Source organism: Medicago truncatula, chromosome 8 (assembly GCF_003473485.1).
Source record: "Medicago truncatula cultivar Jemalong A17 chromosome 8, MtrunA17r5.0-ANR, whole genome shotgun sequence".
Taxonomy (NCBI): domain Eukaryota; kingdom Viridiplantae; phylum Streptophyta; class Magnoliopsida; order Fabales; family Fabaceae; genus Medicago; species Medicago truncatula.
The window spans coordinates 26,605,886-26,623,007 of record NC_053049.1 but is presented as its reverse complement, the minus strand read 5'-3'; the positions used below and the strand labels follow the sequence as shown (position 1 = coordinate 26,623,007).

Below are 17,122 nucleotides of genomic sequence, written 5' to 3'. Positions count from 1 at the left end.
TCCTTAAAAATATATGCCCAAATACAACACAAAGCTATGAAGATAAGGTGCTCAAAAAATAACTAACTTAATGTGCAGTGCACCATTTTAGGTAGATGCATGGCCATAGTTTTCCTTGTATTTTAGTTATGAATAGTAACTATTTTAGTTGATGAATTCAGAGAATGTGCATGTTAAGTTATTGGATATCCAAAATTCAAAAGAAACAAACAGTTAAACGCTGCATTGCTTTGCTATAGAATGAGCACAGTGACAAAAAGAATAATAAGACTTGACTAGTTTCCTAAGAGAAAATAGCTATACATTAGAATCTAATGATTAGATGAAAATGAACTGAACAAAATAATCCTCAGCTGCAAGTTAAACATACACGACTGCTGTACCATGAGGGGGTTGAAAGACCAAGATGAATAATGAATTGCGCAACACTCTTCAATGAGTAGTGAGTACAAGAAAGTCCTCTATTCGTTTTTGGGGTGGGGATTATAACTTTTGTGGGAAGCAACAAGTTTTCTTCATGCTCTGGTTTTTTCCCATAAATTTTGTATCCTACCTTGTCTAATTTGAACAAAAGATCCTTCTCAATTTCGGAAGAAGGAGAAGGAAAAAAAATTACTGCTTCCATGGCATCACAGATAGACAGTTGACTTTTGTATCAAGTAAACAGGTTCTCTTGCATTCTACAAGGCAACTACATTGTGTCGCTCCAATACTTTGGTACCATTTTCAGCCCACCACTTTTCAGCTTCTTGTTCTGTGAAATGCCTTCGACTGTAAAATCAGTTTTGATAATGAGTAAATGTTCTGGAAATCCGAATACTAAAATGCGAATAAAGAAAAAATATTTCAACATCCAAAATTAATATTATATATTTGGCAAAATTACTCTCATCGTCTCTTAACTTGATTTCAGGTAACGATTTTACCTTTTATCTTTCTCTTACGTCATTTTGGTCCTTTTGGTCCGTTTGCATATGGATGTTCAAGTTTCAAATCTAATATTCATATACAAACATGGCTGAAGGACCATAAATTTGAAGGCTGAGAGCTCACAGGAAAATAAAATCATAGATTTAAAGCTTAAAAATCCATATGCAAATGGACTAAAAGTACCAAAATGACAAAAAACGATAAAGGACAAAATCGTTACCTGAAATTAAGTTGAGGGACAATGAGAGTAATTTTTCCTATATATTTCAACACATTGTCCTTAAATTAAAACTTTTTTCTTGAAAGTTTGATGTACACTGCTAGAATAGAAAGGTTATTTGTGCATGTAACTTCATAGCTTTTTAATAAGTTGGTTCTTATTATCACTCACATAGGAATCAGAGGTTTTGATAACATTGACAAAGGAAAATTAAAATATATGTCGTTGGATTGATTCTGTAGCATCATACTGCATCAACAGTGGCGGGTAAGGATTAATTAACCCACCGGTTGACACCACTACTTGGTGATGTCTGAGTTTTAATAGCCAATATATGTCAAAACATTTAGTTTAGGATAATTGTAAAAGTGATAATTCTATTTTAGCATGAAATATCAATTAATTTACAAATGAACATTTGCCGGAGGTCTAACCAAAAAACAATTGATTGAGGCAAGAGTACAAAGAAAAAGATTAATTTGGCCTAAGGCATGGAAACAAATATATTTTACTCGACTATACAATGACCAAAGTATTATCGCCGCAATTGAGTCCATTACATGGATCAAGATTCCAGAGACACTAGAATATTGGATAGCAAAATCATGTCAAATACAATACGAATCCAAATCCTCTTGAATGGTTTGGCCTATGGTTTTCCTTGTCTTGTTCTACCTATAAATATTGGACTATCATTATTTGATCTACCTTCCCTACTAGTGCTTCTACGAGTCTTCACAATATATGAAAACATTTCAGTCAACAATGCCATTAAATTTTATTTTAAACAACTTAAAAGTGAAGGAATATGAGGTCTATTCAAAGATTTGTCCATACATATATATATATATAACAGGTTTTTTTTACAGTATTGAAATAAAAAATGGGCAAGCTCTGTCCTAAACTATTCTGCAATAGTTTTTATGCTTTGATGACAATGAGTTAATTATATTGTCGTAATCCTATTGTCAGCAAGAATGTCATGAAGTTTTGACATTAAACAAATTAGAGGGTAGCAACGGATAAATACCTGAAGCGAACGCGCTTAAGTTCATTACCACCACCTGGAAGGGAGGACAAACTTACGTACACACCTGGTTCATCTTGCACAACCCATTCTGCCTTTCCATTTTGTGCTGTGGCACCATTAGGATATACCATATTTTCTGCATTGCTGCCACTTTCGTTTTGGGGAGTGATAGTGTTTGTTATGTGACTCTCATCTAAGGATTGATCTACAGTACTATTAGTGGTCTCAACATAGGAATCTATGCTTGAGTCAGCATTGTGTACTTCTGGTAATCTTTGCATCATTTCCTTCAACTGTAACATAATTTTGCGTCCACAACATCAGAGATAAATAATCTAGGGATAAAGCAGATGAAAGTTAAAATTCAATAGCAATTATCTAGACCAGGATCCCTTCAAAGCCACAGGTCAAAAGCAATATAATCGCAGATACATAATATCTCAATTCCAATGCATTTAAAACTTAACTTATTAGCAGTTAAAATCAATTCCATTAACACTTTAACAATTAAACATAGTGTTTTTATCAGTTATTACACATTTGTTGGCAATGACAACACCAAAATCTATTTTTCATGGTGTATTTCAATTTTAAGGGGGTAAAGAAAATAATATGTAGCAAGTTTTCGAACTTAACAAGGAGAAAAATTGAAAAAAGAAGAATATGAATTCCGTGCTGTAATAAATATATTTCTTCCCTACTTTTCTCTCCATTTTCTCCTCATCCAAACAGGACAAATTTCAAATACATTTTATTTTCTTCCTTATCTACAGTCTCTGAAATCTCAATCCAAACATAAGTGGTCTCGGTACGGACCTATTTCTGGTAATGACAATCTTTTGCTCCATAGCTTAAGCTTTTAAATACTAAATCTCCATGTGAAATAACGGTAACTGGTGATGCCAAACTCTTGATCTTACTTAGGATTGGGAGGGGGTGAAAGATTGTAACTACAAGTAGAAGGTGTCGCAAGGAGGAGAGAGAGAGAGAGAGAGGGATATTATATACATATATATATATATATGAAGTTAGAGTTTTTTTCTTTTTAGTCTGATGTTTAAGGCTTCATTTGGGAGTTTGGACGGGAGAGAAGGGGAGGGATTTGAAGGAAGGGGAAGAGAAAATGAGAATTTAATGTATATGATATTGAAAGTATTATAAAAGGATATGAAGAAATTTTCTAAGTCCACCACCAAAACCCTAAAAATGTCCTCAAATATTTTTTTTGAGTTACCTCGTATTATGGGGGTTTTGTATTATGAAGAAAAAAAAATTGTGTCAATAGAAGAATACCCGACCTGAGTTTTCAACGACTTTATAACCTCTTTTGCAGATTTACACTTTCCAGCTTCATCTGCAGCTACTGCAGTCACTTCCTTCAATTGCTTTGACGTTCTCTCAAGTTCAGCCTCTAGACTTTTTGACTTCTGAGTAAGATCTTCAACCTACCATGTATATTTGATCAGTTTGAGATGAGAGATACTTGAAGCCTTCTCAACATATAGGGTTCATGAATAAATAACCCAAATGATATTAGAAAATTGAAAGCCATATTAATTTTAACTCAACAAATTGATAATTGTCTAGTTCAATTATCATGAGACTATACTCAAGCCTGAGACTTGAATGTAAGGTAGTACAGAAAGATGCAAGGAAATAATGAAAATGGTGCTAATAACGTTTTTAATACAATGTGGCTGCTCATGGTGGCAAGTGAAAAATATGCATTATAAATTATTTCGCAGCCTATGGAAGAAGCATAGCGACTATAATAAAAACGTAATACGCTTGCAAAACGTATTCCGAAAAAATAGCATAATATACATGTTTCTAGAAGCTATTAAACAATTTCATAAAAAATAAATTTTCTTCAATGCATCAGTCGTAAACAGGTCGATATTGACTATCCAAAGCACATACATATGGTATGATAAGCTCCCTTCAATCACTTCAGGTGGGAATGAACACAAGCATGAAGAAAGAATACCAAATTCATCATTAGAAGACAAGGTTGACCACAAAGATCATTGTATAATTCCATCACGATTAACTAATCAGTTATATAGAAGGGTATGCGTATAAAATTACAAATAAGATAAATTTGATCAAGCTTACCTGTGCTTTTAAACTAATAACTTCGTGACTTAGAATATCATTTCTGTGTTTTAAATCAGACTGCATAATATCTTCACAGGATTGTCGTGGACTTGACTTTGATGAAACTGGAGAGGTTGACTGACAAGATATTCGTGGAGCAAACTCAGAAACAGACTGGTATTTCCTAGATTCCCCGGAAGGAGAGTTTGATGATTTTGAAACAACCCGCAGCTGTAGTTTTCCATTCAAAACTGGAAATATATAGCTATCGTGTGATTCTGGAAGCTTTGAGTGGCTGCTTTCGGATTGAACATTAGAACCAAACGAAGAAAGTCTTAATAATGTTCCCTGTGTTTTAGCGGCCTTACTGTCTTGCAAACCGACACTTCTCGAGCTAGGACTTGGCAAGTTTACTGATTCAGCAGCTTTCTGAAGTTTATAATAACAGTCATCACAAACACGATATGTCTTGTTGGTATTTGGAGCAAGGGAAGCTCTCATAGATCTCTTGCTGGTGCATGAGTTGCAAAAAACAAGTCCACAGTTGTAACAATTATGACGTTTTCTTCTGAAGTTAAATGGATTACGACAGCCTGAACATGCAGAATGATCAACACTCGGTACCCATTTATGAAGGCAAACAACAGCAGTAAAGTTTGAACCACAAAAAACACTCTTCACTTGCTTATCCTTTAAAAACTCGACAAGTGTGGGCTTATTCCTGTGACCATTGTCACCATGACCTAATTGCCCATTTAAACCCTTTCCCCATGTGTAGACCTCTGCCTTGGAAGTCAGGACTGCAACATGATACGAACCACAGGCAATATCTTCTACGAAACTGTCAGCAATTTTATCTTCAACACGTGTAGGGACCTTCCCACTTGCTGCAGGACAACCAAGTTGTCCGTAAGCTGTACTTCCCATTGTATATACATGTCCTGATGTTGTCAATGCAACTGTAAGACTGTTGCCACAAGCTACACGACAAATGTTTTCATTAGCCAATTCAGTTACACACACGGGAAGTAGTCTAGGTTTCTTATCAACATCTCCTAGTTGGCCTTTATCTCCATCCCCCCAGGTGAACAGTCTTCCACTAGATGACTGCCTAGAAGATTCCACAGATTCATTTATTACCTCAACAACTGCAGCAGTGTGCCAAACACCACATGAAACCCTGGTTGCTCTCAACCCTTTCAAAGTTTCTACTTCCCGAGGAATATTTGAGCTGCTATGATCTCCATGGCCTAAGGCACCAAAAGTTCCATCACCAAATGTAAACAACTGTCCAGCTGATGTAACAATAGCTGTGTGCCAAGGTCCGCACGACACATATGATACACGTAATCCTTCCAATGCACCACTTACTTTCTTAGGAATCCAGTGACTAACTTCATTCCCATGCCCAAGTAACCCAGAGTTGTGAGTACCATCACCCCAGGTATAAAGATCCCCAGAATAAGTAACAGCGCAAGTATGATATTCTCCACATGCTACTAACTCAATGTTCATGCCATTAAGAGTATTAATGAGCTTAGGGTGCAAAACGTCCACTTCTGCACCATGTCCAAGCCTACCTCCTGACTCCTCGCCCCAGCTAAACATTTCTCCCTGCTTGGTAACTAAAACAGCGTGTTTATAGCCACATCCAATACTATGAACATCGAGAACCACTTTTGATTCCAATGCCTTGGGAAGGAATGCATCCATCTCCGAAGTAGATAGGTTTCCAACTCTACGCAGACCACCACCAAGAATTCCATCATTGGTACCTTCTCCCCAAATAAAAACATCACCTAAAGCATCAAAATCTTCATTACAAGAACCCTGACTGGATGAACTTACAGCACTGGATAGACTAACTCGAATTGCCTCAGATGCAGAATTTCGAGTGCTCAAGTTATCCACGGACTCAGAGGATATAGAGAAATTGGTAATTGATTCAGGTTGACTGGAGCTATTGGTAGGCGCAGTGTATGAAATAATTTCAGAGAAAGCCTTTACCCATTTATTTGGCGAAGAATTTTGAATAGCAATTCCGTCGACATCTCCAGGGTCCTGTTGTTTAAAAATTAGTAAGAGTGAAAAATATAGTAACTTTTTAGAGCCTAATAGTTTATGTGAGCTGTATGAAGCGAAAGAAGAACAAAGTTATTGTTACAGACAAATGGTGTATATGGAGTAGATCTTCTTGTGCCAGACTTTGGACTTTCAGAATACAGACTTTCAGCTCTTGTTTCAAATCGCCACTTGCGATAGTTACCTCTGGTAACTAATGCTTTCAGACCAGCAAACCAGATTTCAGCTTCATCTTTGTCCTTGCAGATCTGTGCATAGATTAGCAGTGGAGTCAGTCAGATCACGAAGTTTAAAAGTTACAAAATCTCCTATATAACTCGTGCACTGTTTAAAAACTGCCAGATTAGTTTTTTGCCACAATGAAAGAGACAACAAAAAATTAAGACAATATTCAATAAAGGACTGGTGGGTTTAATTGGCATAGCAATTATGCAGAAAGTGGACGCACCAAATCCAAGGACCGATCATTGTATATAAGAGAAAATGACTGATACTCCTTTTCAGGTCGGGGATACCGCTGAAATGTTGCCTGGATTATTGTTAACAAATCAAATAATGAGTACTGAGCAGTAAGGCAATGTGGGAAAAAAAGGATCATTATATAAAGGCATACAGTATTAGCCTGAAAATTGTGTCTGGAGTTCTTACAAACTTACAGTTCGCTGCCCAGGAATGATCTTTGAAACAGTACTGAGCTTAACTTTTTTTTCTTCCTTGCCAGAGTACCATATGAGTAGAGACTCATCCTGAAGACAACCAAAAAGTATTGAATAAGAACAGCACATAATATGCCCATGTTTCTCGTTCAAGTGGATTTCAAATTTATTCAAAAAATATGAAGCTTCAAATATGTAGAATTGACAAGTATATGGCTTGTCTTAAATCAGAAACAAGTACATAATATATAGGAGCTTTATATATAACATCACAAAGATATTGCACTAAAGAAAATGAGTTTGATATTTTCTTCTTCCGAAGCATAATTTTGCATGCCTTTGGCTATTTGGGACCTAAGAATATTGTACTATTTATCTTGAAACAAGTTTAGTTTGTTCCAAAATCTGTTGTAGTTCACTGCGTGATTATATATTTAAGGGTCATGCTAACTTGTGCCCTTAAAAGGAAATAAGCAATAAATTTTGTATTGAAAGTATAAATGTTTAAACTTTTGTAATGTTGAATACACAATTTTCAAAAAAATAATTCTATCTTTAGCTTCTTAACTTGTGCCTTAAGGGCACAAGTTAGCATGTTTTGTTGTCATCATTTCATTTATAGTTTCGTAAGGTAATGAAGGATTTACAATGCAAGTAAGCACTTCTTTTTATGCTTAATCAAATCATCAATGCTTTAGTTAAACTCGACCATTATTTGTGATGATAAGCTACTAACTGTATGAAAACTTTCAAACTGGAACTATTGGCCAATGACTTTGGCGTCTAATTCAAGGTTCTACGAAATGTGATAGGAACACACATGACATGACCAGAAAATGATGAAACTAATTGTTGTTGTGTGTATATCATTTTCCATTCTGTGAATGTTGTTAATATCTTATCAAATATGCAACGAAAAAATCAAACGGTCAGATGAAAAATTTTATCTAAAAAGGAAAAGATAGTTTTATATCATTATGGGCTTGCTAATATAAAGTTTTAGGGGAGGAAACACCACAGAAACTTACATTGGAAAGCTTAAAAGGGCAGAACTTTGGCTTCCCTCTTCGCCCATACTTTAGAAGATATGAACCTTTCTTAAGAGATGTAATTGCCTATAAAGGGAACATTAAAAGTTAGGTACTTGCATAAGATGATACTATTACTTCCAGCTTCAAGAAGAAGTGGTATAAATTATAATTCATATTATTCAAAGTATATTAATTGAACAATAAATTAGCTTATGACATATCCGTAAGTTGTGTACAACTTATTTACGACTTATGTTATGACATAACCATTTGTGTAAGTATTTGACAAAGCATATGACATATCAATGAGTTGTTTCCAACTTATTTCAATAAGTAATTAAATTTACAAGAACACTTTACAACTTATATAAATAACAATTTGATCATATTTTCTCCTTGATTATAGAAATAACTATTCAAGAAGCACTTAATTAAGTTGCTCATCAGAAGGTGAATGTCACATATTTTGTTTCTTTACATTAATCATTACATAACATTAAACTAAAAAAGAACTAAGCAAGGCAACTTATTAATGAACACTCTTAAAGAAATAGCTGATACATAAATATTTATTTAAGAAGCTCTTAATTAAGGGCATAAACACTTGTGAGACTGTTTGGGAGAACCTATGAAAAGTTTATGACACGTTCATAAGCTATGTTCAACTTATTTACATTAAGTCTCCAAGATAGCTTATGAAAACAACTTATAGCTTATACGAAAATAATTTAACTTCGGTTTATCTTTTGTTACATAAATAGTTCATACATAAACTCTTAACATGAATAAACACTTATGCTATAAGCTGCAAATTAAGTTGTTACTGAATAGGGTCGGCTACATGGATCAAATTACGTCATAATGTTCTATCGTTAACCATGACTCAGTCCAGCTCATTAATCTCTAAATCTTTCTTAATAATTTCTCTTATTGTTTTTCTCGGTCTTCCTCTACTTTGATTTGACTATCCTCCATCTGATCTACTATTCTTACTACAAAATCTACACGACCTAAGTCGTTTATCCAAACGCAAGTAAAAAGACAATGCGAATGTCACGTTTTTCTAAACTTTACATTATACTATAAAGTAAGTAAGGAAAGCAAATATCGAACCTGCTCGATATCCCTACTGTCGCCTTTCTGAAGATCAGCCATTCAAGTTGCAATAAGAAATTCTTCATGTAAATAGACCCAATACCCATTTGAACAACAACAACAATAACAGATACCATAAAGCAATATCAAACCCTTACCCATCAAAAAAAATAAAAAAACTCTCAAACCCAATTCACCACTCCCAAATTGATCAAAAACAATAGCTTCTTTATCTAATCTACCCCATAGCTAAGAAAAATTCATCACTCATAGAAAATTGCGAACACATTCAGCTCAATAAAACCTCTTTCTTCATAAAATTGCCTCAAGAGCTCAAAACAAACCCTAGAAACGCGCGTGTACCTCCAACACCACCAAAATCTTCAAATTCCACCGAATCTTTCAACTGAACCGCCTTGAACGTGGCAATGTGGGATGATACAATGCAGAATCTGTGAGATTGAAACAAATCAACGAAAATGTTAACCAATTTTGAAGAAGTTAGGGTCGTTGAAACCGCATTGAAACGAACATGAAGAAATTAACGTTGCGTTTCGGAGATTTATTGTTGAGAGAGACAATGCCTTCGATTTTTCAATTTTATTATTTGGAATTTTCGAATTCGAAGAGTTTTTGGCGAATGTTGAACACGCGAGAAGCGATAGGCTCTGTCTCTCTCTGTCTTTCTGAGAGAGAGATTGGAGCTAACTGTTTTTTTTTTTTTTTGTGGTGGTTAATGCCACGTCAGCAACTGAAATCTGTTAGATAGAGATGGCTGTTTTTGTCGTTATGTTGTAGGTTTGGAGGGACAAATGAGTCCAATTTCGGTATTTGAAACAGACATATATTTCGCTGGCGTCGGGATCCTATGTGTCTTGGATTATGGTAAGACTTTTATTGCTCTTCGGGTGACAAAATCGGATTAGGATCCTCTCTATTTAAATTTTTATTCATTTTTACAATTTGAAGATATATAGGCACATAAAATAGGTGATGGGTCATATCATTAAATACGTCTGACTATCATTAATTATTTTCAAGAATTTTTGTGTCTATATATCTCTAAATGGTAGAAATTGGCAAAAATTTAAATGGAGAGGATCTTAACTCGGCAAAACCGGTCTGGTATGTCGAATCGGAGTTAAGATCATCTCCATTTATCATCCTCTCTATTTCTACTATTTGGATAAATAAAAACGCATAAAAAAGTAAAAAGTAATTAATGATGATGGGACTCACTTAATGGTAGGACCCATTACCTATTTTATGTCTATATCTCTTTCCAAATTGCATCTTCCATTTATTTTTATAAATGGAGAGGGTTTTTACCTGTCGAATCGGTCATTTAATTCGTCAACTTAAATAGATTGATATGAGCATGAGGGATCTTCACATTTGATATATGTGTGGTAAAAATTTCAAAGAAACAATAATTTAAATTATATTAAAAATAATAAATAACATTGTTTGATACAATACATTACAATGAAAATCGATTTCTATCCATTTGTTGAAAATGAAGTAAATTGTCATTATTGCTAATTGTTAAAAGAAAACTTTTTTATATATAAGTTACAAGACGGTCATTTAGCCACCAATCATCCATTTTGTTACATAGTTGTCTCTTCACAACTTTCATAGTTGAAAAAACACATTCAATACTTGCAGTTGCTACCGGTAAGAGCAAAGCCAACTTCAAAATCTTATAAACCATAACAAATGTGTTGCACTTATTTGTTTTCACAAGTTTTGCACAAAGTTATGAAAGCCCTTTCAACTTAGCAAATCTTGAGTCAGATTGAACATTTATAACATAATTCCTAACTTGATGGCGTAACGCCACTTCCACCACTTCTACAAAATCATTTGGATAAAATTCAGTCATCCTCAATAATTTGTTCACATTAAAAGCTGAATATGAATTTGCAGAACTTACACATGAAAAACATCGTAAAAGTTGAGTATTCTCTTCACTAAACCTAGCATTGAGCTCCAACAACTGCAAATCAAAAACAATAATCAAACAATCACTCTTATGATGATGCAAATTAGAAACACTAGAAGTTGAAGAGTGTTGCCTAGGTTTCTTCCTATTCGCATACGGTGCATCCATATCCGGCACATCAATATCATCCTTATTGCAAATTTTAATAACCTTAGGTATAAAATCTTTCCACCCCTCATTCCTCATTTCTTGTAATATTTTTTTTGGTATCATTCCCAAGTGACAAAGCATTCAAAAGATCTTGATCACACCTTTGTAGCGGCGCTACACTCAAATCATTTGTAATTCTCAAAATCTCAACCATCATATATTACTTGTTAAACGATATTTGTATACATATTGCCATAAGACTGTTTGGATGGTTTTAATACGTTGAGTTGCCCTGATTCAACATTTCTCTAAGGTGTTTCTATATGATCTGATCCTTGTTGGTGCTAGTGACTCAAGGGGACCTAATTCGTTACTGGATTGAACATTGGTCTAAACTGAAACAATAATAAAAGACCTAATGCTTGTGTATAAATGTATAATATATCACATAGTATTTGATGATGGGTTTAACAATTGTATTAAATGCGTCATCAAGTAATAATATTTGTAATAAGTTCATTGCCACTGGGATTTTCAAATTCATACTTACGACTGCAAGTTTAAATTAGTATTAATAAACAAAGGGGGGATTTCACTGCTTGATAGCTAGGTCTTTCTCCTACAATCTTCTAAGTGGTTTTCAAGACATTTGAACATGGTAACTAGTTTCATAGACCGACACTAGCAACCGTCTCTCTAAAAGGTATGTTTTTTATTAGGTTTGCTCTTAATGTACAAATTAGTTAATATGAGAACAAATAAAACGAGTGCAAATCCCTAGAGCTGGCGTCAATGGTCAGAGAGATTAGATCATGTCATAACATTCGTAAATACATGGCAAGCATTAGGAACAAAATTTACTAGAGGAAAAAAAAAAGCAATAATTACTACAAATATAACAACTAGTGCAAATTGCAACATTTGATAGTTAAGGACACCTGAAATTGGATCATTTCATGAACATTCATAGAAGCACAAACATCATTAAGAACAAATTATAAACGAATGAAAACCCAAACAGAGTGATTGTACTTAATTAGACCAACAAATTACATGGTTCAAATGGTTATAGATAAGGTGATATACATGAACAAAAGAATATGCAAAGAAATACATGAATTGTAAGCATCGTTGGTTGATTTGACACCTCTGGGATGCCTCTGGTTGTAACACCCTAAACCCTTAAAGCGATAAATTACGCGAATAATACAAAGCATACAAGGATCTAGATGCCACTTCTCCTATAAGTCCAACATGCATATTAAAATTTTCCAAACATCGCAGCAGAATAATAATAACATCTCATCGACATCTAATAAAATATCTCCAAGTAACCATGTCAACATACTACACATATCATCATCAATACATAGTCTCAAAAATCTCCAACAATCATAATATAGGTAAACATCAAAGACCGACCCATAATCAGAGCCCTAAAGACTAAGACACCAAAATGCAGTAAACGAGGTAGCTTCAAGCTATCCTCAAGCAACTCACAAAAGCATGCAAATTGTAACGCCCTATCTCTATTAAAGCGATAAAACACGCGAATAATATAAATATTCAAGAAATAGACGCCACGTCATCAACAAAAATCCAAACAACGGGTATATATAAAAATTATCAACAGTCGCAGCGGATATAAATCATACATCTCCAAAGTATACATGCCATGAGATCAAAATACATCATCATATAAATTCTCTGAATTCCGACAATTGGGTAAATCTCCACAACATAAATAAATCTATAATTAACAATCTAGAATAATCATAAGACAGACATCCTAGATCAGAGCCTATCCTAAGACTCTAAGGAAACGATAACGGAGATAGCTCCCGCTATCCAAGCAATCACCAAGCAACTCACCAAAGCAACTAATCCTGCACTTCGTCTACCCATCCATACAGAAAGGTAAGCGGTTAAAACCACTGGGGGTAAACTTTACATCAATCATAATCAATAAAATAAATTTGAACATATTTGAATTAAATCAAGTTCCAAGTACTTAACATAAGCATTCAATTCAATATACACCTTCACATAGCAATTCCAAATATCACGAATAAGTACTCACCAAACACACTTATCATCAATAATTATCATTCACATGCAACAATTACGACTCATGTCAAATATGCTATGCGCCTAATTCCGACACATACATGCATGTGGTACCAATCAACAACAACAAGATGTCAACCGCACATCTTATGTAAGAGTACACCTCCTCTTACAACAACTATGTAAAAGTACACCTCCTTTTACATTTCTCATATGACTCGATATGACTATGATGCATGAACATACAAGCAAAGACTCAATAATGCAAATTACTCACCATATACATACACCAACACAATGTAAAAGTACACCTCCAATTACATTGATCAACTTCAACAATAATTGCATTATCAAGTATTTACGTCCACACAAGCAACATGTCATTATTCAATTAAGAGTCATCTCGAAAATATCACAATTCATCAACATGTATTCATTAATCAACTTCAACTATATTCTATAGTTCAATCACTTTGCACAACTTATCACCATCCAAGTAAAGCAGGAAAATACAACACCTTGTGATAAACGTTACATTCAACACTTACCATTTACTCACATATCTTCATTTAGTCATATAAACTAATCACAAAGGATTATAAGGTAATTGGCTTCAAAGAATCATTTTCAACAAAGTCCGTATCAAGTGGCAAACGACCAACATTGATAGTTTTCAAAACAAGGTAACTTATTCAAGTTTGAAAACTCACAAATCAATCTTAATCAATTATGTAGTCATGAGCTTAAGCCACTCACCAACTATCAAACGTTAGTTCGAAGATTAGCCTAAGTTCATACGAGAAAACCCCAAGTTCACATATTCTGTAATCTCACCCAAAAATCAAGTTTGATATGATTAAGACATTGAACCAACTTTACAAGCCTTGCCTAAGTCCGCATGAACTGTAGACCAAACTTGTAATCCCCTTTAGTTCACAAAAGTTCATTTCCGACAAAATCCGAAATTACCAAAAGTTCAAGTTTCAACCAAAATAGAAAATCCCAAATTTGAATGAGTAAATCATGTTCCAGTAGGTTTAGGACTAAAAACAGAGATTAAACAAGTTGAAAGAAGTATTTTACAAAGCTCGGATTGGCCCCCTAAAGCCCGGAACGAAAATTAATAGTTGCTGAATCTGGGCTTGTTCGCTTAAACGACCAAGTTCCAGAAGCTTACAGCAGTTGTTCGCTTACCGGTTCGCTTAAGCGATCGAGTTCCAGAACCTATTGTGATGGTTCGCTTACGTGTTCTCTTAAGCGAACAGTCATCAGTTATGCAGAAAAACTTACGGGTTTCAACCCCTTTTTCATCCAAAAATCCCAATTTTGATCTCTCAATGTCCAAATATATTTTCAAAGTTTGTTTACAGATCTTAGCACTTAAAAGGGCTCTCAAGAACACTTCAAACATGAAAACAAATGTCATTTAAACATAATTCACCACATCAACTCATTTTTTACAAAACCAACGACAACAACTTATTTCACATCACCAACTCATGATTCATTAACACTCAAGCTCTAAATCATCAACAACCATATCTCTTAACAACAACAACATCAATTAAACATGATTCTCATCACAAATTAACAACAACATAACACAATTCAACAATTAGAGCACAATTCACAATATATCATTTTCACATACTATGAACATGCAATTTCACCAACAACAATTCAATTATCACCAATTTCATGTACTCAAACATATCATCATAACAAGAGCACGAATTTCAACAACTAAAAGCAAAATAATCACTTATTCAAATAAGCACTTAAGCATGCAATTAATGAAAAATTACAACAAAGTGATTATGATTGAAATCTAACCCCCTTACCTTAATTAACAATAATCCTTGCAAAAACTTCAATTTAGCTCCTAGAATCTTTATCACCTCTTGGGTCTTCAAGCTTTTCTCCCTTCTAACCCTTTTTCTCTTCTCTTGAACTTTCTCTCTCTACCTCTCTCAAATTCTAATGAAATGAAATGTAAACCTATTTTCCTCTAAAGTCTAGAACTTATATAGGCTTTTTTCAAATGGGCTTAACCCTAATGCCTTAGTGGGCTTAACCCACTCAAACTCTAATTCTAAAATGTTTCTACTCACTTGACAGTAAAATAATAACAACGATCTCTTACCGGCTCATAACTAATTACCACAGTAGTAACTTAGTAAAATAATGGTTCTTACTTGAAACACTAAAAATAATCTTCAACATGAATTTACTAAATTACCCTCCCAACACGAAAACCCATAAAAATGCACCCAATGATAATATTCACACAAGCACATATAAACACATTAAAACAATTAAAAATAATCTAGCGAAAATCGGGCTGTTACACAAACTATTCTTGCACACCATCTACCCATCCATACGATTAAGGTAGGCGGTCAACCAAACGACCACTGAGGGTTAGTTCACAATTCATAATCAAGTATAATCAAACATAAGCATTCAAGGATTTCAAGCATAGCACCTATACATACTCAACATTCCTAGAATATTTGTTGGAACAAAATGTGTTTAACATTAACCCTTAAGAGTTTTGATGATAAAAATGTATTAAAAATTGTCAATTTGATATGCTATATTTGTTCAAGTGTACAGGACTATAGACAAAAATTGACATCTTAAAAAGGTCTTGGAAGAATAATAAAGAGCATCAACAAAAAGGAAACTTAAAGCGTTTGAAGCAAACTGCTCCTGAAGATAAGGCGCTCCTGAAGACAAAGTGCTCCTGAAGTGATGACGTCATCAGAAGCGAGTTCATCATAAGCGAGTTCATTAGAAGCAAGTTTATCAGAAGCCAAAAATCACCAGAAGCTGCAGTTCATCATGGGATGCAACTTAAGGCTTCAAAAGTTGTTTAATGGATTCAACCTCGTCTAAAGATTGCAGAAGACTGGAAAAGTGAAGCAACGACTATTTTGAAAAGATTTGAAGGCATTGGATGCTTGTTCTTCAAAGAGCGTTAACATAGTACGTTTGTACGAAGTGTACAACCACTACCTCCACTACTTTGTTTTTGTCTCTACTACAAGACAAGAAAAACAGCTCTGCCTACAACGATGTTCCTTCACAATGGGAATGCATTTGAAATTGATCATTCTTAGGAAAATAACCATATCCGACAAAAGATCATCGGTGATTGATCAAAACCTTCAAACGACTCAATTTTGAATGTGCTGGCAATTCAACGTCTCTTTCACACCTCTATATAAAAGAGTGAAGACTCGGAGTTATAAATATCTCTTTTGGTCCTTTAAATTTGATAAAAATACCAGATTAATTGTTTAAGTTTTTTAAGTTTCAAATAGGTCCTTTAAGTTGTTAATTTAATGCATTCTTACCTTTTTAAGGACCTATTTGAAACGTCAATACTTAAAAGACCTATTTAAAACTTAAAAAAGTTTTCACCAACGAAAATTGTATCATAATAAATTGTCTTTTCATAAACTATTTTGAGAATTTTAATACATAAAGACTCATTTATTTGCACAAGTTAAAAACACAAGAAATAACCTCTGAGAAAAGTAGAAACGGGTATATAACTTATAAGTTGAAACAAAAGACCATCTAGTCAGGATGGCCGAGTGGTCTAAGGCACGAGACTCAAGTTTTGGTCTTCGAGAGAGGGCGTCGGTTCAAATCCCACTTCTGACATTTTATTTTATTTTGTTATTATTTGGAAAACTAATTTAATTTTAAGTGATGGGACCCACATAGTGGTAGAACCTACTACTTATTTTTTGTATCTATCTCTCTTCAAATAAAGTTCTCCATTTATTTTAAGAAAATGGAAAGGATCCT

The 17,122-nt window shown here is 34.2% G+C and overlaps 1 protein-coding gene across 1 annotated transcript; it reads right to left on the bottom strand.

Moving 5' to 3' along the window:
* Positions 1-255: 255 nt before the first annotated feature.
* LOC112417506 (PH, RCC1 and FYVE domains-containing protein 1) lies at positions 256-9,911 on the bottom strand. The gene is made up of 9 exons (XM_024773528.2): positions 9,160-9,911; positions 8,044-8,130; positions 7,016-7,105; positions 6,808-6,888; positions 6,446-6,607; positions 4,296-6,338; positions 3,479-3,625; positions 2,181-2,473; positions 256-771 (listed from the first exon to the last, which is right to left on the bottom strand). The coding sequence occupies exons 1-9, from the start codon at positions 9,199-9,201 to the stop codon at positions 681-683; spliced, it is 3,036 nt and encodes a 1,011-aa protein (XP_024629296.1). The 5' UTR covers positions 9,202-9,911; the 3' UTR covers positions 256-680.
* Positions 9,912-17,122: the final 7,211 nt, after the last annotated feature.